The 26,898-nt window shown below is 35.2% G+C and overlaps 1 protein-coding gene across 3 annotated transcripts; it reads right to left on the bottom strand.

Annotated features, from left to right (window-relative positions):
* Positions 1 to 113: 113 nt before the first annotated feature.
* On the bottom strand, positions 114 to 25,817 carry LOC8265369 (anaphase-promoting complex subunit 1). 3 transcript variants are annotated; one of them, XR_007216327.1, is made up of 38 exons: positions 25,470 to 25,817; positions 24,668 to 24,731; positions 23,968 to 24,052; positions 23,134 to 23,420; positions 22,935 to 23,040; positions 22,675 to 22,835; positions 22,112 to 22,299; positions 21,922 to 21,991; positions 20,897 to 21,022; positions 19,927 to 20,417; positions 18,950 to 19,409; positions 17,599 to 17,937; positions 17,216 to 17,299; positions 16,210 to 16,302; positions 16,033 to 16,092; positions 9,865 to 9,963; positions 9,422 to 9,562; positions 8,963 to 9,043; positions 8,782 to 8,853; positions 8,329 to 8,400; positions 7,325 to 7,418; positions 7,155 to 7,237; positions 6,937 to 6,993; positions 6,767 to 6,844; positions 6,500 to 6,621; positions 6,254 to 6,414; positions 5,112 to 5,188; positions 4,924 to 5,037; positions 4,721 to 4,822; positions 3,606 to 3,746; positions 3,099 to 3,272; positions 2,792 to 2,855; positions 2,571 to 2,710; positions 2,324 to 2,481; positions 1,584 to 1,662; positions 1,351 to 1,405; positions 1,090 to 1,265; positions 841 to 981 (listed from the first exon to the last, which is right to left on the bottom strand). XR_007216327.1 is itself a non-coding variant. In XM_048375638.1 (37 exons), exons 1-37 carry the CDS (start codon positions 25,694 to 25,696, stop codon positions 583 to 585), a joined length of 5,448 nt encoding a protein of 1,815 aa, XP_048231595.1. In that variant the 5' UTR covers positions 25,697 to 25,813; the 3' UTR covers positions 114 to 582. The 3 variants fall into 3 exon arrangements, 2 of the variants coding, with proteins under 2 accessions (XP_048231595.1, XP_048231596.1); XM_048375638.1 differs by lacking the exon at positions 1,090 to 1,265 and having other exon boundaries at positions 114 to 981; positions 1,307 to 1,405; positions 25,470 to 25,813; XM_048375639.1 differs by lacking the exon at positions 1,090 to 1,265 and having other exon boundaries at positions 114 to 981; positions 1,307 to 1,405; positions 24,668 to 24,714; positions 25,470 to 25,644.
* Positions 25,818 to 26,898: the final 1,081 nt, after the last annotated feature.

Below are 26,898 nucleotides of genomic sequence, written 5' to 3'. Positions count from 1 at the left end.
ATTTAACAAAACACTCATTAATGTTTAATTAGATTCAGAAGACAAATGGAATGAAATGCTCCATGCAAAACTCATAGCCAAACTTCAGGCTTCGATTTCATTTCTTTTCCATCTTTTGTTCTAGCAAGAGAAAGACTTTTTTATTGTATTTCATAGTTGATATCATAAATTGTTTTTATGGAAATATGTTTGCATTTGTTCATAAGCATTTTACATTTACATCTTACAAATGCACAAAGTTATACAAAAGGGTAATTCCACATGCCGACTGGTAGATCTTCAATAGGCTAATAATAGCGCAGTCGTTCGACAATTTAGTCCCAGAATCATGATAAACAATACAGAGCCTCCAACCCTGCTGCGACTTCTCTTGCTTTCTGATGCAGAGACACTTACAATTTTCTTGTTCCTTCTGAAACCTTGCAAAACATGTAAAAGCTTCACAAGAAAGCTATCAAGAAATATAACTTACAGTCCTGCTTTCCTCCTCATGAGACCCAATGCGAAACTTCTCCAAGAAATGTGGGATTTCAACAGCTATCCATAAGTTATGTAACATGATAAGCCCAGTTCTGAAAAACCTCATCTGGTGACTTGAGAAGTAAACAAGTATTTATCTATTTCACCAATTGCATTGATGTGAGTAGTTGGAAATAACAAGCGCAAAAATGGAACCGAAGATGACGACACAAGCTTGGGCTTGATTTTCTCTGCTGCCATCCAGATCATAGATGGATCTGGGACTCCAAACCATTGAAGATACCATGAAAGAAGTACTGAACTCTTCTCTCCTTGTGTTTCATCATCAGGCCATCTTGCTGAAGTCAAGTAGTTGCATAAATCATTTTTCATTTCCTCAGAATATGTTAGAAGCTCTTCTACCTGCTTCCCTAAAGACCCTAGAAAGATTGATTGAATAACGCCACCTTTTGAAGATGACAATCTTCCACTCAGAAGAGCCTCATTGTAGGTCAGTGCAACCTGCAACCAGTACATCATGCTATTATTGTCACTGAAAAACGTTGAGGCCAGTATGGAAGACTGCTCTTGTAGGTGCTTGAATTGTTTTGCTTGCCTTAGATGACATACCGTTACCAGCTTGGGCTTTAGGGAATCATACTAACTTCTAACTTCAGATTTTCATTATTACTAATGCCCTATGCAACAACAATCCTGCTTGTTGAAATAAGTTTGTGGTTGTCCAGTTTATTGTGTGGGCATGAAAATCCATGTGCTATCAAATCCCACGAAGACATGGACAGGTTCTATCAACAAAACCAAGTGTTAAAAGGATAGTAGAATATACCTTCAAACTAGAAATAGTGAGTGAGCCTCGAAAAACAAAAGTACCATCTTTAACCTGGTCAGCCATGGACCCAATTGTAGTGTATAATGATAAATAAACCTGCAAAAGAATTTATAATTACATACAATAAGAAACGATATGGACTTATGAAATGCAGCATATTACCAACGACCAAAAAGATTAAATTCTTTTTATATTTGAAAAGTTGATCAAGAAAATCACTCGAGTGACAATAAGAGAGTTTTAGTAGAACAATTGCATAGACTTGTATAATTACCTGCAAAAGAGCTGGTCTATCTTTGCTAATGCACTCATATAATACTTGCAAGCAAAATTCCTGGAAATCAATATCCGATCTGCCAAATAATTTTAAGAAAAATTAGCAAAGATATCCCCAAATAGCAAGAAAAGAATAGATGTTACATTTTATGAAAGTCATTTATTTTTTGGACAGAAATGCATTCTCGCTGTTTCTAATGATAAAATATAACTAAATTAGGGCTTAGAATTTGTAGATCAAGCAAACTTATTATCCACATTTCAACTCTTAAAATAATAAACAATTAACACCTAAAGTTATTATGAATGTAACTAAAATCTAAGGGCACTCTCAGCCTTAGTCATAGGACGAATTTTCCTTGATGATAAAGCTGAGAGTGTCAAATTCATTTTAAATTCATTCATCCATTGCCAAAAAGCAGAAAGGCCATGACTAAGTGTTGGTCATGGGGAATGAGGCCCCAGAAAGAGCAACTTAGGTACTCCTAAGCTTCAGCAGTTTACTCTCCAGTTTCTTCTCTTTACTTTAATTTTAATAACAAAAATGAAAATCAGCCTAGGATCTTCTACAAGCACTTTAAGTCATATCACGGAGTTTTGAGTGATCACTTCTTTGGTATCAAACCATATGCGAGATCTTAGTGCTTCAAGGATCAAAGTCGATTAAGTTGAAGATCTATTGTTAAAAAGGACACAGATGAGAGCAGCAGTAAATGGATGGAAAAACTGTACACTTACCTGCTATTCCAGGAAGGGTCACAGCAAAGTTGTGCAAAGGCAATTAAGCTTGGATCAGAAGAGAATGTACTGACTAACTGATCAACCGTAACGGCACCCAATCCACTGTAGCCACTGGCGACAGGATAACTTGCCTTTGTACTCGTCAAACCAAAAACCTGATCAACGATAAATGGATAAGCTCTGCATAACAGAGTACGGATTGAGGAAAGAATCAATGAGTGGTAAAGCACAACACAACAATTACCTTGTGCATTGCTCGTGATAGTAGTGATTGACGCCCTATGGGATCATCCACATAAGAACAAGCTCCAACCTTTCGTTTGATGTAGAGAACACCCGAATTAAATGGGTCATTCTTGTCCCCAGAACTCCACCAAGGTTTATCTGTCAATTAGAGTTAGAGGATTATCTTAAATTCTTGAAATAATATTAAATACAAGAAACAAGACAGCAGTATCATCCAACCTTCAGGGACAAGCTCCACCACTTGGGGCCAATACCTAGGGCCACAAACACGTACACTCTTCAACTGTAACCAGCACATAAATAACCGATCAATCTTAAATATAATATTCTGGATGCTTACAAGAAAGAACTGATGTTAGGAAACAAAACTATGCATTATTTAGCAATGGCTTCATTTTTATATGTAGAAAGTAGACAGATCTGCTCTAGCAAATCCAGTGTCTGCAAGAATATTAGATAAAAGTCCATTTCACACATACAGAACAGATATCAAAATTTGAGCATAATTTTGGATAATTGAACTTACAACAGAACGTTGAGGCAAAATGCAAGGAGTTACTTCACAAAAACTTGTTTCTGCATAATGTTCAGTTTCCCTAATAGTAACTTCAAGAGGGGCATAGACAGGTAGACCACTGTCAACGTCAACAGTCTGAATCCAGCGAGCCTCTGTTGCAAGGACATATAAATGCCTGAATGCCTGAAAAGTACACCTTCATAAAAATCCAGATTGTTGGACAGCATAGAAGAAACAGGCGATGCAACAATTCCATTCAAGTGACAATTTTGTTTTATATTAAAAGCAAGAAAACAATTTCTTCAATTCTAATATTTGGTGAAGTATAATGCTAAATTTATAGGACAACAGCCCCAAGAAGCTAACCCCGACAACACTCTTGGAGCATAGGAAACAACAGAGATTTTTCAAACATGAGATTCATGTGCTATTTCCAGTTCAGAAAGTGTAGGTGGCTTGTTGCAGCATATATTTCTGAGATGTGCCTCATTAGGTTAGCTTCTAAGTATGAAGTACCTGAAGGTGGCAGCGATTATCATTCGGTCCAGTAGGCAAACGTGGATAAAGAGTAATTAGTAAAGCAGCAATAGAACTGTTGCTTGTTGAAAATGTCCGTGTTCCTCCCCCGAGAAACAAGAAGCCAAGTGCCAAGCTTACCTAAATTCCAGGCAGAATTGCAAATACTATAAACATTAATGTGGAAGAATCATATCTAAGAGATTCAGCAAAAAGAAATAGATAACTGATGTAATTATTTTTTAGTTGAACTTCATTACCAAGATATGGACATTCAAGACGAAGTGGGTCAAAGAAAAAACAGATTCTCGCGGTTGACTAAATCTAGAATGAATAGACACTAAAGCTTCAAGAAAACTTTAACTCATAATTTGAGAGAAAATAGCAAATACTATTCAATAAAAGAATGTCTAAATACTATATATTCGTACGTATAGTGCTGCCCCAACTCTAAGGCCGAAACTAATTCAGATTATTAAATGCTAAGGAAAAAGGAAGAGAAAATAAAACTGCGTACTCCAAACTAAATTCCTAAACTAATTAGGAATAACATCGATCCTAAATAGAAAAGCTAAAACAAATAGGAAAGGAAATGCTAAGTATATAGGAAATGAGAAAAGTCAAATATGGGAACCCAAGGCTGATTGCTGTCCCGTGTCAATGCACTTCCAAGTAAGGGCCTACAGGAATTCATAATTTATCTCTACTGCACAAATGCCCATAAGTCAGATTATACTAATAAAAAATGCAAGAGAATGACAATCAATATGAATAATAATTTTGCAGGTAATGGAGCTCCTAAATATATATTGCCCTTCAACGCATGTGAAAGTTAAAAATTGACCAGCTAATTAAAGATTCTCATTCACATTCCATAGAAACATGAACTATTAAGTGTTTGGAAATCCAACTATCTTGGCATGTATTAAAAAAGAATGCACTAACAAATGCATACAGCTGAACCACCAAGTTGGTGAAATACATAGATTATTATATCTAATACACTAGATTATGGAATGACCTCAACATTTTGTCATGTTTTAGGAGATCATGTTAAGTCCATAAAAAGTTCATTTAGGCAAATGAATCTCATGTGTACTTGCAAAGAAACTTACTGCCATTTGAATACCATAACTAGCATGACCATCTGCAGAGCTGCGGCTCTGAAGGAATCTCAGCAACCGAAATGTCTGTAGATGTCCAGAACCAGCCATAACCTGCTCTCCCGTAATACCACCACCACAACAATTAGAAGTGCCTTTTTCCAAAAAGAACAAAGAAATTAAGGTAGAAATGAAAATATCCAACTTTCACATACCACGGATAAGGAAAGAACAATTAGGTGAAGGCATATTTCCAAGGTTCCCTTATCAATATAGCGAGACAACCCCTTGGGATAATTTTTTCCATTTGTAGCAGAAATAGGCTTGATCTGCAAACAGTTTATTAGACAGTTTATTATCAACAAACTAACAGGAATCAGTTGATGCAGTCTGAATTTCGGACCTCATTTAGAAAATAAACAGCATATCCATAGAGTAATTCCTGCACATTTCCATCCCTTGTACCAGCAAATCTCAAACCTGCCCATAGTTAAACAAGAATAAACCGATATAAACAAATATTCACAACATGCACACATCCAAGGAAGCAAGTTGACATCACAAATATATTTAAGTCCCTGAACAATAGAAATAGTGGTGACACAAATCTATAATCTCACGTGTTCCCAGAATTCCATTTTCTATTTCTTTTTGATAAAAATATGTGGTGAAATCTATAACCCAACCCAATTAAATAGACAGAAAAATAAAAGCTTTTGATACAAATTTAGCTTTCTCCTATATTTGGCCATTATGAAGTTTCCTAACAGAGGGGAAAGATATCACCTCGTAGTAAAAACAATGGAATCTACCATTGAGATTCCAGGACTAACATGTAATAATTAATTCTATGTCTCAAAATCTCTTCCTCCAGAGTTGCTCCTAAAATTACTTCACAGAACTAGGCATTTGCTTACCTTTCTCATTCAAATTTTATCACTGCCTAGCCACCAACTAGAGATGGAGACCAGAAATTCAAATAAGCCCAGGCCTTCGACCAACAAAATACCTGACAGAAAGGTTTGTTGATCCCACTATTTTCCAAGGCTAGTATGCTATATCCATGAACAAATTGTCTCAATTACTTGTAAAAGAAAATGAAATTGTTATAAATTATAATCAGAAGCTTCTTATTATAAGTTTAAAACAAAGGGATTATTCCAAGAGGAAGATATGCATCAGCTGAATAAGCTACATGCATTATTCATGGTACTGAGGTCCATGGAGATTAATCTTGCTCTAACAGGAAATATTACATTGTAGCATTTTCTGGACCAAATCGCATAACATAAGTTTTACTTGAATTATTAGTCAAAGTAATAGTGCATCTTTTGTCATGATCTTCATAATTTTTTCAACCTGCTATAAATTTTAATTCATACTTCAATGTTTGTTTCTCCATCTTAAACTTTGATTAATATTCATCAACCCTAGTCTCTGAACAATACTGATGCAAGCCAAGGAAAGGCATACACCAACAAAGAAATCCAGATCCAGATATAGAAAGTAGAATAAAGATCACAAGAATCAAACACAAATACATACCTAGAGATATACATGCTCCTGCCACTATATTTACATATGCCTGGACAAAGGTTTCTGCATCCATTTCATCAATATCACTAGTGTCATCCCCGATGCCTTCAACACCAGATTTGACAATCTCAGGAATCTGGGAGAGGATCCAGTCTTTGGAGGGTTGCACCCTGACATAAACAGCAGACCAAACTTGAATTATATTCTGCCTTGTAAAATTCTAGTTACTAAATTAACTAAGATGACCAGCAATACCTGCTCCACATTATCAAATTTCGGGCAATGACTCGAAGCATTATAAAGTCAGGCCTCACATATTGCAAATCAAAATGAGTCTGAGGAATAGAAAGCCTTGATATAATTGTCTCTGATTCAGTCTGTTATTAAGCACAAAAAATAAATTAGGACATCCAGATATGTACCTTTCAAATTCCCAGAAATAAAATTGTTTGTAGAACTCAGTGATTAGGGCTACACGAGCAATAGTTGCAGAAAGTCATAAGATATTATACATTAAAATACCTTCAAAAACATTAGAGCTAGAGCAATTATAGCTCCAGGTGCAGTAACATCAACATTTACTGCAGTTCCATCCATCATCTACAACTCATCAGAGGCGAAGTTAAAATAGCATCAGAGACAAAGTTATTGTTAATGGAAATAATTTTGTCATAGCAAGTAGCTGATAAAACCTGCCCAATGCCACGATTGTGTTCATCAGTCGGTGGTGTCAAGAAAAGGGGTCTTTCCTGATGAAGGGTAGAAAAGAAAAGGAGTGATTTAGAAAAATGAATAGAACTCAACCTAAAAAAATCCAAAACCTAACATGTTATTTCAGTTCTAGAGACATTATGTTAAAGCAGAACAATCAGACAAAACTGATACCCATTAAGATAACACAAAGGCATACATTATGAATTTCCTTCCCACCAATGTAGTTGAACAACCGATCAACCAAACTGTCCACGAAACCAAGTGCATCTTCACCTCGACCTGAATGAAGCACAATTAACATAGAATAGCCAGACAACAGCCAAATTTTTCACTGTTCGGTAGTTAGAAGTATCAGCTTAGTCATACCCAATGCAACAAGACCCAAAGCAAATCCTGCAGAAACAGCATAGCCCTCCCTTTCAAGTACATTATCACCTCCACTTCTACGACCCATTTCACCCTGAAAGAGTCATTTATCTATGGATTATTACATGGAACCAACTGTCACTACACGTCACAAAGAGTCAGAAGTTCAACTTAGAAAAACACTTAGTGCAATGCATGTGTAACTAACTGATAGTTCAGGATGTTTATATCAGAGAAGGATACTCTAATTTTTTTCAAAATGCACAAAAAAACTGCAGGAATATTAATTGTTTCAAAAGAGGTTTAATTAAATTCAGATTTAACCCCCAAAGTAATAGGCCAACTGCCCACTTTTCCCCCAGGCCACATCCGACAACTTCATGAAACAGTATTCTTTAAAGTCCGACTTTTTGACCCTCCCAAGTCCTTATATTACTGTTCTATCAATATTCATTTCAACTTGTATTGTATTCAACTAGTAGTAATGAGTGAACATTGTGCAGACCATGAACCACTAAAAGTTTACCAAATTAGCTTATAGCCTTGTACATAGAATGACAATGTTCCACCTAAAAAACATTAAGTAAGAATTTCTTTCCCAATTCTTAGAAATACATTTTTAATGGCTATATCATGCGTTGCATGGTTCTGCAATAAAAATTAGTCATTAACCAAGTCCCTAAGCTGCATGCATCTGACAATAACATAAACAAGATTTGATCCCTTTTTCTGCAAAGACAACCAGTGATACTATATGAGGCACAAACAAACCGAAAACAAAAATCAACTTAATAATAATAAAAAGGTGCCCACATACTGCAGAGTAAACAAATAATAGTTGGTTCTCTATTATTAAGAAATATGCATCATTCGAACTTCACCCTTTTTTGAGTTTTGAAAATAAAATAATGCTTCCTGACCATCTTAAGTAGAAAAAGGAAAAATGGGAAATCTTAAGAGTTATAAACTAGATCAAATACCACAGAAACAAGAGGGGAAAATACCAGAAGAATTTGCATTGTTTGTGGGTGCACTGATCCTTCATAAAGAAGCCCAACAGACACTAATGCTGCTGACTGGGGAAAAAGAAAAATAAATAGAAAGAGCACAAGGTCAAAAACAACATTTTATAGTCCATCAAGTAAAACTACTTCATTTCCCTTCACCTTGGTTAGCCAATTTATTATTGAAGAAACAATACTTCCCACAACACAAGTTAGCTACAATTGTAATTATACAAGAATATACCCCAATGTACCTACCAGAAATCCCAAATTCAACAAACAAAGTAATAAGAGATTAGGCAGGTTCAAGCAAAGTGCTTAATCGTAAAGCAGTGTGTTACTGAAGGTAGAAACACCTGGTTTAGTGTGCATATGGTAAATAAACTAAGAATTGAACTTTGATGTTCTAACTAAGGCGAGTTTTGAGAATGAAACCAGCTCGATGATTGATACCTGCAGAAGGGTTGGTAATTCCAACTCTGGAAATGAAGAAGAATGTCGAGCAGGTATGTGCACATAAAGTGTCTGCAAAATATAACAAACTGTGTTCAGTTCTGTGAATTAAGGATATGGAAAAAGAAGAACTATTAACAATTTGCAAATCCTCCAAGAAGAAGGAAGTATGTGCTGTTACCTTTGATACTGCCGGTTGCATTGTCCCCCTATAAGAAGCAGCCAGGCCAAGCATTAATCCTACAGTTGTGCTCTCATGTTCCTATTAAAATGAAGAAATCAAAGAAGCAGAAGACACAGAACAAAGAATAACAAAAAGAAATGAAATAGAATAAGATAGAGGGAAAAGAACATCCTTTAGCAGTTACAACCCTAGTTTATAGAGAGTTAAAAATACATAAGCTTTCTCGCTTCTCTCCCCCTCTCCACTCCCTCCTACCCACATAAGGAGGAGCTCCCCACCCTTGAAGCCCCAAACTGCTCTGCTGGAAAGCATCTATATAACATATTCAAGGCACCTTATACCACAAAATGTTGATAATATAATAAAAATTGATTGATTGCTAGGTTCATTACGATGTCGGGAACGAAGAGACCTGAAGAGACAGAAAATAAAAGAAGAACAAAAAGGAGGACACACCTGGGTGAAATAGGTGTATATGTCTGTAATAATTAAAACACGCAGATAACCATGTAATCCTAAGGCAAGAAGAAGTCCAGCATGAATAACATTTGGTTCCTCAGGTTTGTTATACATAATCCATGTTCTTGACACTTTTCCCTGCACATAAACAGGTAAAAGATACAACCTGATATTAAGAAAATACTATTCCGCAGGAAAAGTCTAAACAGGTAGTAAGAAAAGTAAGGGAATAAAATTGACTTAAACCTGAAGTTGGGATCAATAAAATAAAAGATAGACCTGCAACATACTTGATATTACCAATTTACTTAGGAATGTGCCTCTATTGGCCAACTGAAGTATAAGCAAACACTTGACTGCAACAGAATTTTCTCAAAGAATATTCCATAAAGTGCCAAAACTTTCCATGTCACATGTTACAAATAAGGGTTGATCCTGACCTGAAGTGGGGCCAGCCTTAGTCCAGCAGCAACAGCATTATGAAACTCGGGCCAAGATTTAAGTTCTTGTATATTCCTTATATTAGGGTCCAGGTTAACCTATGAAAAGGAAAAGTAAATGCAAGAAAATATCTAAGAAATTTAAATGGTGAAGCTATAAGAAAATGATCTTAAGAAGGAAGAAGATAAAGGATCAAAAAGAAGAGACTATGAATCATTCCAAGTATACAAACAGAACAAACAAGAAATAGATAATGAGGGCCCATTTACAAGTACAAAACTACAAAGTTTATCCCAAAAACAATCCACAAAGCCAAAAATAAAAAATAAAAAACCAGAACTTTTAGTTCAAATGCAGTGAATTCTAGAAGATGGACATTGGACAAGTTCAAAATCTATGCTGACACAATAAATCAAATAAAACTTGTTTGTTTCAGTTTTCCTTTCAAAAAACTCAATTTGACCACATCACCAAGACACCACACCACCACCATTGACTCAATGCCAGCACCACCAACACCATCTTGCCAAACTTGGCATCACCACCACAGCCAAATTGCTTCTGCCAGCACCACTCTCACCGCCCACAATGTCACCATTGTGTCACTTCCACCACCACCAACACTGATTTAGTACAAAAAATGGCCCCACTGCTGTCACTGTCCACAACCACTGACACTTGCCATAATCATTGTACATCATCTAACCATTTTAACTACCAGTACCATCACTGCCATTATCAGCACCTCAAGTGATGCCATCCACCACAGTTTGAGAAGAATATGTAGCTCATTTGAACATTTACTCTTTCAAATAGGATTTGTATACCATTTCACATTAATTCATCAATCCTAATATATTAAACCTATCTACCAGTCAAAGTAGTAAAAAAGATGGGGAGATAAGTTAATAGTTCTCCAATAAAATAAAAATATTGAAAAAACAAAAAGAACTCTTTTCCGCAAGTAAACAAGTTATAACCATTCCTGAGAAAGAAAAATCCAACAGCAAATATACTGAAAGGAAATAAAATTCTGTTGACAGTTGTTCCCATGTTTTTAGGGCTTAATTTTAGGAGTTAATTAGTATTGACTCTTGATTATAGGAGCCAATCATGCATATTACTGTAAATTAGGCAGAAGAGATTCTTTCTTTTTAGAGATGTGTGAAACCCTATAAATAGAGATTAATGGGTGTAGGAATAAACAACAGAAGCAATTATATTTCTTGTCCTAAAACCTTCATGGTATTAGAGCTTGATCCCTTTAGGGTGACTCTCTCATATTGCTAACCCTAGTATCAGCCTCTCTGCATATTTCAACCAAATCAAATTTTTATTCCAGCAGTTTTTTAGACATGTCTGACGGAAAGAAGGAAGGATCTTCTAATCCTACTGAGCATGGTGGTAGAAACATGATAACCAATATGAATGACAACCCTTCTCTCCAAATCAGTCCAGTCAAACTAGATGGAATGAATTATCTTGCTTGGTCGCGATCATGCTTGCTATTTATTCAGGCTAGGGGATTGCAAAGTTACATCAATAATGACAAAAGAAGACCTGATGGAACAGATCCTGTATGCAGCAAATGGGACTCAGAAAACTCTCTCATCATGTCATGGTTGCTCAATTCAATGCAACCACAGATTGCTCGAGGTTATTTACTCCTTGATACAGCTCAGAAAATTTGGGATGCAGCTGCCCAAACTTATTCCCAGTCAGGTAATGATGCCCAGGTATATGAATTGCGGAAAGAAATTCATGAAACCAAACAAGGTGAGCTGACTATTGCCCAGTATTTTTCTGAACTTAATGGCTTGTGGCAAGAACTTGACTATTATCAGGATTTACAAGCGTCTTGTACAGCTGATGCAACAAAGTTCCATAAAATAATGGAAAAGGAACATGTATATGACTTCCTGGCAGGATTAAATGATGTGTATGATCAGATCAGAGTTCAAGTACTTGGACGTGACCCTTTTCCTTCCTTCCGAAAAGCATATAGCCATGTGCAGCAAGAAGAGAGCCGACGAAATGCTATTCTGCCAACTATTTCAACTGAAAGATCAGTTATGATGGCTGAATCATCATCTATGAAACCTGATTCAACTAGAATTGACTCTCTGAAGGAAGTAGAACAAGACAGTAGAAGGTGCGACTATTGTGGTAAACCAAGGCATACTAGAGAAACATGCTGGAAACTTCATGGTCGCCCACCATGTTGTCGAGTGGGAAAAAAAATCTGGTAGTACACAGCCTCAAGCTCATGTCTCCGAAACTCTTGACATTGAATTGCCAAGAGAAATCAACCCTTCTGGTGGACTTTCCAATGAAGAATTGAAAACTCTTAAACTTCTTATAGCTAAGTTTGAATCCCCTTCCACTGCAGCCACTACTTCCACTCCTTCATCTTACCTTGCACATTCAGGTATACCACATCTAGCCTTACATGCTGGGCATACTAATACCTGTGATACTTCTAGTGAATCATGGATTTTAGATTCTGGAGCATCGGATCATATGACCAGTTCTCGAAAAAAATACTTCACTTACAATTCTTATTCAGGTCATGAAAGAGTCCATATTGCGGATGGGTCCTTGTCTCCCATCATCGGGAAAGGTTCTATAAGTTGCACTTCATCTATTAAACTACCACTTGCCTTGCATATTCCTGGTTTCTCACATAATTTGTTATCTGTTAGTGCTCTTACAAGAGATTTAAACTGTAAGATTGAATTTTTCCCTTCTCATTGTGTCATACAGGAATTGAGCACCGGGAAAACGATTGGCTATGGTAGAGTACACAATGGCTTGTACCAGTTACATGAAGGACCAATTTCTAAGGCTTTACTAGGTGAATCTGAATCAGCTCCTCATCAAATTATTCAATGGCATAGGCGTTTAGGACACCCTTCATTTTTTGTTTTAGAAAGGTGTCGTCCTCATTTATTTAAGCAATGTGATTTAAAGACCTTAGTTTGTGATGCATGTGAATTTGCTAAGCATACTAGAACTTCATATCCTTCAACTAATAATAAAAGTTTGGTGCCTTTTGAGATGATTCATTCAGATGTATGGGGCCCCAACCCAGTAGTTTCTTTATCTGGGTATAAATGGTTTGTGACATTTATTGATTGCCACAGTAGGATGACATGGGTGTATTTGATGCGTGCCAAAAATGAAGTTTTTTCTTGCTTTCAGTCTTTCCATAGAATGATCAGTACACAATTTAGTGCTAAGGTGAAAATTTTCCAAACTGATAATGGTACAGAGTATATGGAGAAAACCTTCCATAGCTATTTAGACACTCATGAGATTATTCACCAAACTAGTTGTGTTAATACTGCTGCTCAAAATGGAGTATCTGAACGAAAGAACAAGCATCTCTTAGAAGTTGCTAGGGCTCTTATGTTCACCATGCATGTTCCTAAGGCTTATTGGGGTGATGCGATTCTTACAGGTGCTTATTTAATCAATCGTATGCCATTAAGAACCTTGAATTTTAGGTGTCCTATAGAACTTATCCAGGGCAATAACTCTCACATTATTTCTCCAAAGGTTTTTGGATGTGTTTGTTTTGTGCATAAGAACTATGGAGGAAAACTAGATCCGAGAGCCTTAAAATTTGCTTTTATTGGCTATTCACCTACTCAAAAGGGATATAAATGTTATCACCCTTCATCTAGAAAGGTGTATGTGAGTATGGATGTCACCTTCCGGGAGTCAGAAGCCTTTTATCCACCATCACCTCTTCAGGGGGAGAATGATCATATAGAAGATGTGATTTCTCTTGGTCAACCTATACTTGAGTTGCCTATGTATAATGGTCAGGGGGAGCACGGAAGTGATGATAATACTTATGATGGAGATCATGTTCAAACTGATGCTGAAAAAATACTTGAACAGGCAAGGAAAAGATTGGACAAACTTGATCTATTAAGCTACTCACGCAAGAAAAAGGAGGATACTACTCTTCATAGCCAATCACTCAACCCGGGCTCAACTCCTGTGGATTCAGGTAATCTATCTCCTCCTTCTAACTTGTCTAATGAACTTCCATCTCTTAATTCATGTGATAATGACCTTGATCTTCCAATAGCTGTCAGGAAAGGAGTTATATCTTATACTCAACATTCTATCTCTAGCTTTGTTTCGTATAAAGATTTGTCTCCTTCCTATAGAGCCTTCTTGTCTTCTTTGCATTCTATCTCTATACCACAGGGATGGGAGGAAGTTGTTAATGATCCTAAATGGAAAGATACTATGGTAGAAGAAATGAAAGCCTTGGTAAAGAATGGAACATGGGAGGTTGTCGACATGCCATTCAGAAAAAAACCAGTAGGATATAAATGGGTATTCACAGTGAAGCATAGGGCAGATGGCTCCATTGAAAGGTTAAAGGCGCGACTGGTGGCAAAAGGTCTCACCCAAACCTATGGCATTGACTACCAAGAAACATTTGCACCTGTTGCCAAGATGAATTCAGTAAGAGTGCTCTTAACTTGTGCTGCAAATCTTGGATGGGATCTTCAGCAGTTCGATGTTAAAAATGCCTTCCTACATGGTAACTTGGAAGAAGAAGTCTATATGAAAATTCCTCCAGGTTTTTCCAATCAAAAAACTGAAGGGAAGGTATGCAGATTAAAGAAAGCCTTATATGGTCTGAAACAGTCCCCTCGAGCTTGGTTTGATAGGTTCAGTAAAGCAATCATTGCTTTTGGTTACAAACAAAGCCATGCAGATCATACTATGTTCATCAAATATCTCCAAGGGAGGATTAATATTCTCATTGTATATGTTGATGATATAGTGATAACAGGTGATAATCAAGAAGAAATGACCAGGCTGAAGAAGTACTTGGCCACGGAGTTTGAGATCAAAGATCTGGGTAAATTACGATATTTTCTTGGGATAGAAGTTGCTCGATCAGAAAAGGGTATATTCATCTCCCAAAGAAAATATGTCCTTGATTTGCTAAAGGAAACAGGAATGCTAGGCTGTAAACATGTTGACACTCCCATTGAAGCTAATCATAGGCTGAAAGAAAATGTCGGAGAATTAGTTGACATTGATCGATATCAACGACTGGTTGGGAGATTGATTTATCTTTCTCATACACGGCCTGACATTGCTTATGCGGTAAGTATAGTCAGCCAATTTATGCATAGTTCCCGAACTATACATCTTGATGCTGTCTTTCGAATTTTAAGGTATCTCAAGTCTAATTCAGGTAAAGGAATACTTTTTGTGAATAATGGTCATTTACGAATTGAAGCATATTTTGATGCTGATTGGGCGGGCTCTCCTAATGATAGAAGATCCACTTCTGGTTATTGTGCCTTCATGGGTGGAAATTTGGTCACTTGGAGAAGCAAAAAACAAAGTGTAGTGGCTAGGTCAAGTGCTGAAGCAGAATACAGAGCAATGGCGCAAGGAGTATGTGAACTGTTATGGCTTAAGAAGTTAATGCAAGATCTACATCTTCTGAATGTGTGTTGTTACATTGTGATAATAAGGCAGCCATCAGTATTGCTCATAACCCAATACAACATGATCGTACAAAACATGTTGAGATTGATCGATTCTTCATCAAAGAAAAATTAGAAGATCAAAGTCTCAGAATCAGCTACACAAATTCAAAAAATCAATTAGCTGATGTATTTACCAAGGGGTTATGTACTGGATTGTTTCACTCTTTTGTATGCAAGATGGGTATGGCTGATATACATACACCATCTTAAGGGGGAGTGTTGACAGTTGTTCCCATGTTTTTAAGGCTTAATTTTAGGAGTTAATTAGTATTGACTCTTGATTGTAGGAGCCAATCATGCATATTACTGTAAATTAGGCAGTAGAGATTCTTTCTTTTTAGAGATGTGTGAAACCCTATAAATAGAGATTAATGGGTGTAGGAATAAACAACAGAAGCAATTATATTTCCTTTTGTCCGAAAAACTTCAAATTCATAACAAGTTTTAAAGAATTTACAGTGTAGTGTTTAGAAGAATTCTCAAATCGACATATATCATAAGCAATGGAACAACTGAATGATAATAAAATGAGATTTCAAGAAATATGGCAAGAGAAGTGACCAAAAATTATAAAATGAAGATATGAATGAAGGTCACAAGATAATACTAGAACATAACATGAACTGATGAACATACAGTTGCATTTTGTTGAGCAGGCAACCGACCTGCTAAAACAAGCTTTGGGACAGTAAAGGCCTACAAAAGAATTCAAGAACTCCAATAAGAAAATGCGCATACGGCTTGAAGGAATCAACTTAAATTGAGAAGAAAACAGAAAAATTTAAATAGTATAAATAAAAAGAAATGGAATACCTCTGTTAAAAGAGTTGATATTGTTGCCAAAGTAAATGCCCCACGGCCCAGAGGAAGAGCAGTGGTCCTCTGTGCCAGGTGCCACAATTGAGCCTTTACATGAGAGGGAGAGAAAAGAAGAAGAAACAAAAAAATAAGATGAAAATCAACCACAACAACCATTGAACCATTAACAGTAAACAATAAAACAATAACAATAATAATGACCCATTAAAACCTTTTGAGACCTCTATTTCAAAAGATATCCCTAAAATGCTTAATCTAAGAATTTACTCATTCATAACTTTGAAAATCTCCAACCACAGGATAAATCATCTAAGTCCTATCGGGCTAAACTCTAGAGGCAAAAGAAATAAATTGTAAATCAACAATGTTCAAAGACACAAGGCAGGGATTGATGCCATAATCTTTCTCCAGAAATATCCACCTCATTTAGCATATTACGGACCCTCTTCAATTCCCATTTATAAAAATGGTGGAAAGGGAGATAAACGCAAAAGATAGAAATTTCTGGGAAGGGAGATAAACATAAAACATAGAAATTTTTGGGAATCGAAAAATTTATTGATGATAAGAAAATATTTTTACAGCCAACTCGACTACCCCTCAACCCCTAATTGGTTAGGGTCAATTATAGGGAGCCTTATTTTCAATTCATCCCTAATTAAGGAAACTTTCTATAACGATCACAATAGTCCACCATACTTACTACTTCAGTTCACATTGATATAGGTCTACCTCTACCCCTTGAATTTGCTCCTTTTCCTTCATTCTTCTCTACAATTTACTTGTATGGGTGTTAAATTTCAAGAATATTTTGGGTACAGAAGAACAAATGACTTCTAGAATGCAAAGCGTGTGATAAATGGACTCTAATAGACATCAGGGAATGTCTTTAAAGTAAACTCATACTAGCATCCAACATCTCAGTCTATATATGTACAAGGAAAGAACTATAACATACAAAATCAAGTATTATTTATAACTGAGAACAAGCAAAGTGCACCTGTTGGATATCCTGATCAGAGGCACTGGGATTAACAGATGTTTGGATAGCCACAGGTTTTGCGGAGCACAGAAGGCGTCTAACCTAATAGAAGCCAAAGTAGCCAACAAAAACACAGAAGGAACTTGAACTCATGCTAGCCAGTGTACATAAGTGCAATTTGATAAAAAGTGAGCTATCCCAATATAAATAACTAAACTATGCTAGATGCTAAAAAATTTCATTATGACTATCTTGTGATATCACTTTCTAAATGTGAAATGTACATCATTAAGCATTTCATACCCTATAGCTAATTCATGCAAATAATAGAAGATTGTTCTCAACAACTACAATTTGCATCACTGAGTTTTTCATGGTCAAATACAAGGAACCAAGCAGACCTCATTCAATCGCAGATCTCGACCATACTGCAACTGAGTGCTAGAGTTGAAGATGTGCTCCATACCATCCATCATGGACCCATCAGCAGATTCTGTATCATCAAACTTGGAGGCATCCAGTCCAGTTGAATCAGAAACGGCAGAAGGAATTGTCACAGGATGCATATGTAGCATGTAAGGTGCAGACATGGATATTAAATTCGCTTTGGATTGAGTTTCAAGTTCCTTAGATTTGTGGGAATGGGTTAAACGTAACATGGCCAGATCTTCACGACCAAGAAGAACATATGCTGCTGCAGGCCAATCAGTTGGTGGAGATTCTCGGCACTTATCCAACACCTACAAAGAACTGAAATGTCAATACAGTAGAAGATATATTCAACTATACATGAATAGATATAGTTGTGAAGGAATAAAATCTTAATATTGACAAAGCCAATAGGGTTGTAAGAGATAGATTTTGCCATAACCATAAGGTCTACAATCCAAAGGAGCAAACTTCTTTTGAGGCTTGTTTCAGTACTTAGGTTTCACCATTATTTTGTGAAATAAAACTTCCACATCCTTAAAACTTGACCATAGTTAAAAGGTATTTGGCCATTAATCCAGTCAATCATATTGTTACTAGGTTTTATTCATGTCTATTTCAGTTGTTAGAAAGTCTCATTCTGATAGACGTTGTATTTGAAAGAATACTCATTAATTTATTTTTCAAACGACTCAGAAAAATTTTTTGTTTGAGCAAAATGGTAGAGGAAGACTTCTGAATAAACTATAAAGTAAACAAAAAGAGAGACAAAAAAGAAAGGAAGAGAATCTATTTGCAAGTTTTTAATCCTCCAGCAACACACAGAGGGAAAAGGAAGAGGAGGAGAGAGAAGGAGAAGTTGAGAAATAAAAATGGCTTAGGTAATATCCTGAGAGCAACTCAGCAGTTAATTACAATTGCAGCTCAGCGGTTGAAAAGAGTGAAAATTCTCCTCCTTATCAATGAAGACTGCAGATATTAGGAATCCATACTAAATTTTTAACAATGAGAGCAAAAGTGTCCAAAGACAGAAAATCAAATGATTGAAACCCCCAAAATAGGCTTTATTGTTTCACCAGTAGATTGCTCTGAACATTAAATGAATCTATCAATACCCAAAAACAAAGAAGAATTAGTTTCCCATTATGTTTTCACAGAAAAACCTAGGAATGCCTTCAATGACGACACAATAATTAAGCAATTAAAAACCCTTTCTCACTTTGTATATTCCTCAGAAACTACTATACATATTTGCAAAGTTTCTCAAATCCGTTGGCAGTCAAGAGTTTCCAACACACTACAAAGCAAAATAACTCAACTTACATGTCGCAAAGGAAGAGAAACACCAGAAGGTAGTGAGTCAAGCTGCTGCAGTCCAAATTTTTCTCCAACCATTGCCAAGACAGTGAGCTCCTCGCTAGTGCAATACGATCCCAAAGCAACACTGCAGTAAACACCAGAAGATAGCTGTTTCCCTATCTGTTTAGCTCCACATAATAGACTGTAGAAGGAGACTATCTTCCGTGCCCAGCTCACTACAGAACTTCCATCTTTATAAATTAAAGGTGGCAGATCATTTCTATTAGCAGAAGTGCAACCAAGTTTCAAACAGTTTTCAAGCCATCTGAATATGCTAGGAGGAGCTTTCTGGGAAAGAGATACTGTGCACATCCCAATTTTCTTATAAAGTCCAGGGAAATCACGAACATAATGATCTATATAACTTTCTTTGCCAAGGAACTTGGCCATTTTGCATAACAGAACTGCCAGAAGCTCCAAGTCCCTGCAAGTAAAGTTGGACTTATCTCGTTAACAGAATTTAGAAATAGCACAAGTACATAGTGTAATATTTAACAGTTTATTCAGGAAACAGAAAAAGAAAATGTTTTCCAGCCAAAATTTCATGTTGAGTGGTGAAAAGAGAGAACAATTCATAATTTTACAATTACAAAATCAAAGTCATTTCAGCTGGTATGCGGTGCACAAGAAGCAAATACTGAGCCTAAATGCTTTATATAGCAGCCAACCTCCAAGTGTCTATCTTATTTGAATGTTGTATGTACTTTTATGGTTTGAAAACCTTGAGATGATATAAATTGTTTAAAAAAATGAACAAAAAGAACATGTACATTTACCACTTATTGCAAAGTTAGCTTATGGGGCTCAACAAAATAAAATAAGAAATTATCAGGGTTAAGGGTGGAGAAAGGAGAAGAGTTCGGGAGTCGAGAACTAGTTAGAGAATAGTATAGTTTCAACAGATTACATTACTCGGCAACAACAGTAGAAACTAAACTCACCGATTGCGAAGATTATCCAATTTCAGACTTTCATATAATGCATGCAGACAATCCAAACTCCCCTGTAATAGGTCAAAGTAAAATGATTCTTCTGAACTTTGTTTATCCTTTGTATTTGATCCAGAAGAATTCATTTCCCCAACAGACAGTGATGTTGCAGAAGAATATCCAGTAATGAAATTAAGTTTTGTATAGTTCTTGTGAAATCTGCTGTTAAGAAGGAACTCCCAGGATGAAACTGGAAGTAAATTAGAAGGCTTCAGAGAAGTTGCACTAGACTTTACACACATTCTAAGTATAACACTTGAAAATGAGTCCCATTCAGAATCAACAGTAGAATCAGCCCTTGACAAGTAGTCAGAATCATTCTCTCCCCAAAGAAGAACAAGGAAATGATTATAGAAACTGGAAGTGAGCCCCTCAGCCATTGCTGTGATGCAATCTTTCACCAATGAAGATGAAGGATTTCTTCGTAATGCACATCGAAACATCTAGGAAAATTACAAAAAGTATAGTCAGGTACCATAAGACAACCAGCAAACAACTTGTGATGAGAAGATAACAAATAAATATTACTGAGACTGGTAAATTTTTTCATTTAACTACCAGAATTTCTCCGCCTAAATTGAGTTCATATAAGCATTGAGCATGATATTAGAATTTTTTTCTAAACAGTGCTCAAGTAAATTAGCTAACTTGTCGGGAGGGACCTATTCCTCTTTTAATAAGAGAACGATGAAGCATTTTCCTCCAATCCACCATGCCAAAGGCCATAAGTAATGTAGCACAAAACAGAATTTATATATAAAAAGAAGTCACCACTCAAATGGTGCTACAAATTATAGAACAGAAGTAGCAAATAAGTCGAGAAAGTTGAAGATCAACCCATCTCGAGAACCTGAAAAGAAAAGGACAACGAATATTGCAATCTTGCTAAGCAAAAGCTTACTAAATACCAAAATTAGTATACCTGCCCATTATTTGTTATTAAATTCACACGCCCCTCCACAGCATCAGCCAATCCTAGAATCTTTAAGTCATGACTTTTACCCAAAGAAGAAGGCATGAAATACTTGCACAGGCATTGCTTCCCCGACTGCAGTATGACATATATATATATCAATTAATCACACCCAGCAAGATTATATTAAGATGTCGAAAGTAGTTCAGCAAACAAATGTCGTGCCAAGCAAATATGCTATCACGATATTGCTATATAAGAAACTCTATATTCTGTAGACAGATAATTTGGGGTACAGTACCAGGCTGCCAGCACAAAAATTATACGTGCTTTCTATTACAAGAATAGGAGGTTCCAATAGAAAGTAATCTCATATGTGGGCAATAACTTTCAGAAGTAATGAACCATAATTATTATAAACAATTGCAGAAAGCATGCAAAAGTTTTGCACATGGCAAGCAATTAGGCAGCACAGCTGAATATGAGACATAATCAACCAGGTAGGATACGCTAAATCAATCCATTTCACAATGAGCACTCTAATATCCTCAAGCTTTCAGCTAGCAAGTACACTATCTAGATTATTTCCTTAGTCAGATCATGAGGAACTAAGTTACTTCCTGTTGGGCATGCAACCATTTCAGTTTTAACTAAATGAAACTTATCCACATCCCTTCCTTCTGAAGTTTCTAACAGTCACTTAAGTAGCTGAAAAGGAAAGGGAGTGTGATGGGAGTGGGGAAGAGAGAGAGAGAGAGAGAGCATACTTAACATATTAGAGAAAAATTCAAAATAAAAACAGGATAGGTACTAAGAAGAAGAAACTATCAGTATTAATTTTAGTTCAGAAATCCTAAAAAGAATATCAAAAAGATTAAAACCTCTTGCTAGAGACAACAAAATTACAGGTACAAAATTATCCAAAGAAAGAGAGATCCTAAACAGCATCAAACACAAGCTCCCATAGACATAATTCAAACAGAAGTTAAACAAAATTGCTAAGAACAGTTAAATAAATAGTGCATAAAGCTTACATAGAGGAGAAGTGTGTTTTCTGGAGCCAAAACAACAATGTCTGAATACGGAAGCAGTCCGGCTTTCACTCTGACAAGGAAAACAGGAAAAACAAAAAGGACAAATGTAGATCCAGTAATAGATAAACAATTAATCAAGATAACAGTAAATGGTGAAAAAAGAAAGTGATTAAAGCAAAGTTAGTTCTACCTTGGGCGTGTTATAATCACTGGTGCAGCTGCAGTTGCAGATATGCTCCAGCTCATGTCAGGTTTAACATCAAAGATTATCTCATTATTGATTTCAAGACTTTGAAGCCTTACTGACAACAATTTCTTCTGTTCTTGAAGAAGAAAACAAAGAACAGGAGCAGCATCATCATCAGTTGCCAGAAACACCTGGTAACATGGACAAGAACAAATTGCTTAGCTACACCATATTAACAGCTCAAAAGACATCAGTGGAATAGGTATCATATTTAAATCATCCAAATGCAGATAAGATGCAGCAGAAAGTGGAAAGAGCATAGTGGTCAAAATGATAGAACATAAACAGAAAGTGCACTTATTTGAAGAGAAAAACATGGTGAAAGAATAACTCAAAGAAATATTTGACTTTTACACAAAGAATGAGGTTTTAAGGGCAGGAAAAGAATATAAAATTTCAGACTGAAGATAGTACTAAATGGCTTTTTCATGTCATGGGGCTTGAAGGTATGGAGTAAGGATTAGACTCTATAATGCAAAAGACAGCAGATAACTGACTAAAGGCACCTTACAAGCAGCTGCTTGGGCACCCTTCCCTTGCCATATTCTACGCAAGGAGAACTGTTTAGCTACTACACCAGTGGGAATCTCGTCAATCGAACTAGCATTTGCGTCTTCAAGGTTGGAATTGATGACTTCAACAACCCACACTGAATGCTGCAACTTTCCTGCAGAAGAAGTGGCAAGGAATTTAATGTGTGAATCGAGATTAAAGGGGGAGGCAAACAAAACATAAAGTTTATCTAGTCAAAGAAAATATGAGATACCTTTGTTGTATGAAGCCATTAGAGGAATTTGATCACTTGTCCAAATTGTTTTTTCATCAAAATCCTTCATTATGTTCAACTTTCCTCTTTCTTCAATATAAGTTGACTGAAAGAATTCAAGTAACATGGCTTCTTTATGACTGAGAGAGTGTTAAACTAATGAAAACCAGAAGGCAAGAATGCAAGAAGATAGAAATACCTGTGGCTCTTCCAGCAGATCCTTCAGAATCAGATGAGAGGACAAGGTTACTGTGTCTGCTTTGATCACATTATCAAATGCATTGGAAAAAGTGACATTTTGTTGCGGACTGTGTCCAATTTCTCTTCTAAGAGAGGATATATCACGTGCACCTAATAAAGGATTTGTGGATAAAAAAGTTGATTGCATTGGTGAACTCCCTTCAGCTGCTGGCTGGAGTAGCAAACCAAATGGAAGAGGCCATATTGATGTAATGGTACAGGGGAGGGGAATGGATACTACTTCGCCTGGTGTTTTTTTTTTTCAAAAAGAAAAAAGAACATCTGTAATTTCAGAAATGAATTAAGCTCAAACTGTTCAAGAAAATGAATAAGCCGACAATGGAATTAAGTTTCAGGATAAAAGCAAATTAGCATCAATGTAAATAGGGATAAACCAAGTGTGTATAGGGTACAAAAACTATAGGCTCCTCTAGTATCAGTATAAGATATTGACAATCTAATTCTCAGTTTACCAATATTTAAAAGAAGAAACTACAAAAAATCAACCAAAAGATGATAGTGCCAACCAACCAACATATTACCACATCTTTTATCTCGTCAATGGATATATGATAACTATCTGATACTCTCCCTCCCTTCCAAGCATTGCTGAAGTGAAAAGGAAGTGTTTTTTGGGCATTTTATGACTCCAAAGAGATGCACATTAAACACTGCTGACTTATAGGAGTACACTTTACTACTTTAGAGAAAGAGCATATTACTTAATCATCACTTCCCACTCAGCTTGCCTGATATGTTTTAGTCATCACTGGAAACTTCCCACTCAGCTTACCTGATATATTGTATATTGTTAGAGAATCAATTTGCAAGATGCAAAGCAAAGCCTCAGACATCTCACCCAGATGACACCAGCATGCCTATAACATAAAAGACATAGTAGTTATCAATAGAAATTCAAAGCTATAAATGGAATCGTATAAGCATAATGCTACTTGCAAGCAATACAAATTGCAGAGACAATAAAGCAAGTTTAGTATTTGATAAAGCAAAGATAAAATTAGGTCAAAAAAATATCTGGAAAACATCAAAGTCTGAGCCATGCTTTCAGATGTTTGTAACAATTAAACAACAAATGTAATAAATTTACTATATCGGCAATAGAATTTGACTATCACCTAAAGAAAAAATAGTTTAAATTGAGAAAAAAGGTAGCTGAAGTAGGCATCAAGGTGTAGCACAAATGTCAAGGGCGGATTTCAAAAATAATATCCGAAAAATTTTTTTAAGAAAAAAAGAAGCTCTTCATCAAATAGATGTTCTCTCTGGCAAAACAATGTAGCATTCAAATGATCATATCTGACTAGCACACACCCACCTTTGCGTCCCATTAACCGCCAATTCATATCATCCTAAGTAGTTAGTCAAAAGTGAACAAAAGAAAAATGAAGCAAACATCTAGCTTTTAGAAAGTATCAAATAAAACTCCATCATGAGATATCGAATGTGAGATGTAAGAAATGGTGAGAAAATACCATTTTAACAGGGGAGGGAGAGGTAAATCTCTTGAAAACTCGTGAACCTGTGGACCATATTATCCTGTTAAACATGAGAAGAGAGAAATTTATGTAAACATGCAAATAATCAATCAGGAGAGTAAAACAGAAAGCAAGAAAAGAATTGTGATTAGTAAAGAGATATAACTTCAAAAACTTCTCCTTTTTTCCCTTGTCTTCTCTTGATTTGCCTTGGAATCCAGCTTAATAATAGTATAACCAAGTTTCAAACGTCTAATGACTAAAACCAGCAAGAAAAAGAAACTATAGCAGTAAAGAATTCAAACCAAGTATTAACAATAACAATATTTAGGCTTTGTGCATTGAAATCCTGCAAAGTTAAATTTGATATGATTTCATTTCTTGCAAAATGCCTTGTTTATTATACGTTGGAAGAATTCAATACTAGCAACTAAAAGTTTTCCAAACACGAGAATTGCCTAAACAGAATTCAGTTGAATTGAATTCATGCATTTTCTGAACTTCTATTGAAAACTATAGCTGCATTTTCAATTTAGCTTAATAGATTACTAATTTAGCTCACTGAACCAATATTATAATACAAGCTCCATTCAATTATTTTAAACCTTTTATAAAAACAAATATGCATATACAATTTATCTTACTATACTACTACATTTAGCTCAATAAAACCCTTATCATTGTTCAGAACTTAATCTCTCAATTAACATATTTATTTTTATTTTACTTTTATCTTAAATTTTACTTGAAAAAGAAACATAAAAGCAAACTGTTCCACTACAAAATAATCCAGATTCACCTGTTTCCTCTAATGAAGAGTTCATGATCACATTGGTCGCTAAAAGGAGATGCAGAAATATCGGAATCGTTCATTTCGTCTCGGTCTCTGACGATGTCAGGGTCAAAAAGAAAGTAATCGTACTTATCAGTGACGACATTATTATTATCAAGAGGTTTGCCGTCGAGAGCTTCAGCTATTAAACCAAATGGCTTGAACTCGCCAAGTACGGTGAGTTCACGAAGCATTGAATCGGTTACTGAGTTAACAAGGCGAGTTCAGAAATTGAAAGCGAAAATGATAATGGAAAGTGAGATATAAAAACTCGCTCCCGCTCTTTTTTTTTTATTTTTTGTCATTTTTGAGAAATTGTAAACCCTAGGGGTTATGTTATGTTTGGCTTGTTGGAATTGGTTGTTCTTGTTTGGGATTAGGTTATCCTGAACTGTTTTAGCATAGCTAAATTAAAAATATTTAGACAAATATTTAAAATGTATTTTTTGCTCGATTTTAATTCCTCATCTAAATGTTTTAACTCAAAATAAAATTATACCTATCCAATTTAATTTTTAAAGAGAAATTATATTCTAAAATTTATCATTTAGCATAAAAATTAAATATGAAAAAATCAGAAGTCCGTAAGCAAAAAAGTCTTTGATGTTAATTAAATAAATTATTGACTTATTTTAAAATTAAATATAATTCATTTAAAATTTTATATTCATACTATATAGATATAAAATTAATTCATATTTAGATTGTAAATACAGTTTTTATATTATACATTTATACTTATTTAAAATAGATTAATTTTGTTTATACATGAAATTAGTTTATGTTTAAAACATTATAAATAATAGAATTCAATGACTTTATTTTAGAAAATTTTTAATCAGAAATCATTTTAAAATGTAATACATCAATAACATAAATTTGTAAAAGCTTCACTAAACTATTTTATAATTTAATGTATTATTATTTTAGAATATATAATTTATTTTTTTATTTTAATTATTCATAAATATAATTATTAATAAATAATAATTAATAGTAAAATAACAATCAAATTACATAATACTATTAACAATTCTGATATGGCACACAACAACGATCAAATTAAATAATATTATTAAAAAATTTGACGTAGGATGCAATGACATTAAGAAATTTTAACGTGGCATGCAATAGTAACTCCAACAATATTTGTTATGCGATTTAACTGTTATTTAATAATAATTATATTTAAAAATATCAAAATATCAAAATAAAAAGATAAACAATATATTCTAAAATAAAAATATCTTAAACTATAAAATAATTTTTCTGAATAAACTATTTATTGGCAGTCTTGGATATCCCATCATTAACAAGAATATGCACAAATTGATTACACAGATATTGTCTTCAACTAATTACTATGGTTTCTCCCAAAAAATCGATATGATTTTAC

This window comes from Ricinus communis, chromosome 6 (genome assembly GCF_019578655.1).
Source record: "Ricinus communis isolate WT05 ecotype wild-type chromosome 6, ASM1957865v1, whole genome shotgun sequence".
NCBI classification, from domain to species: Eukaryota; Viridiplantae; Streptophyta; class Magnoliopsida; order Malpighiales; family Euphorbiaceae; genus Ricinus; species Ricinus communis.
This window is presented reverse-complemented; position numbering and strand designations above follow the sequence as displayed.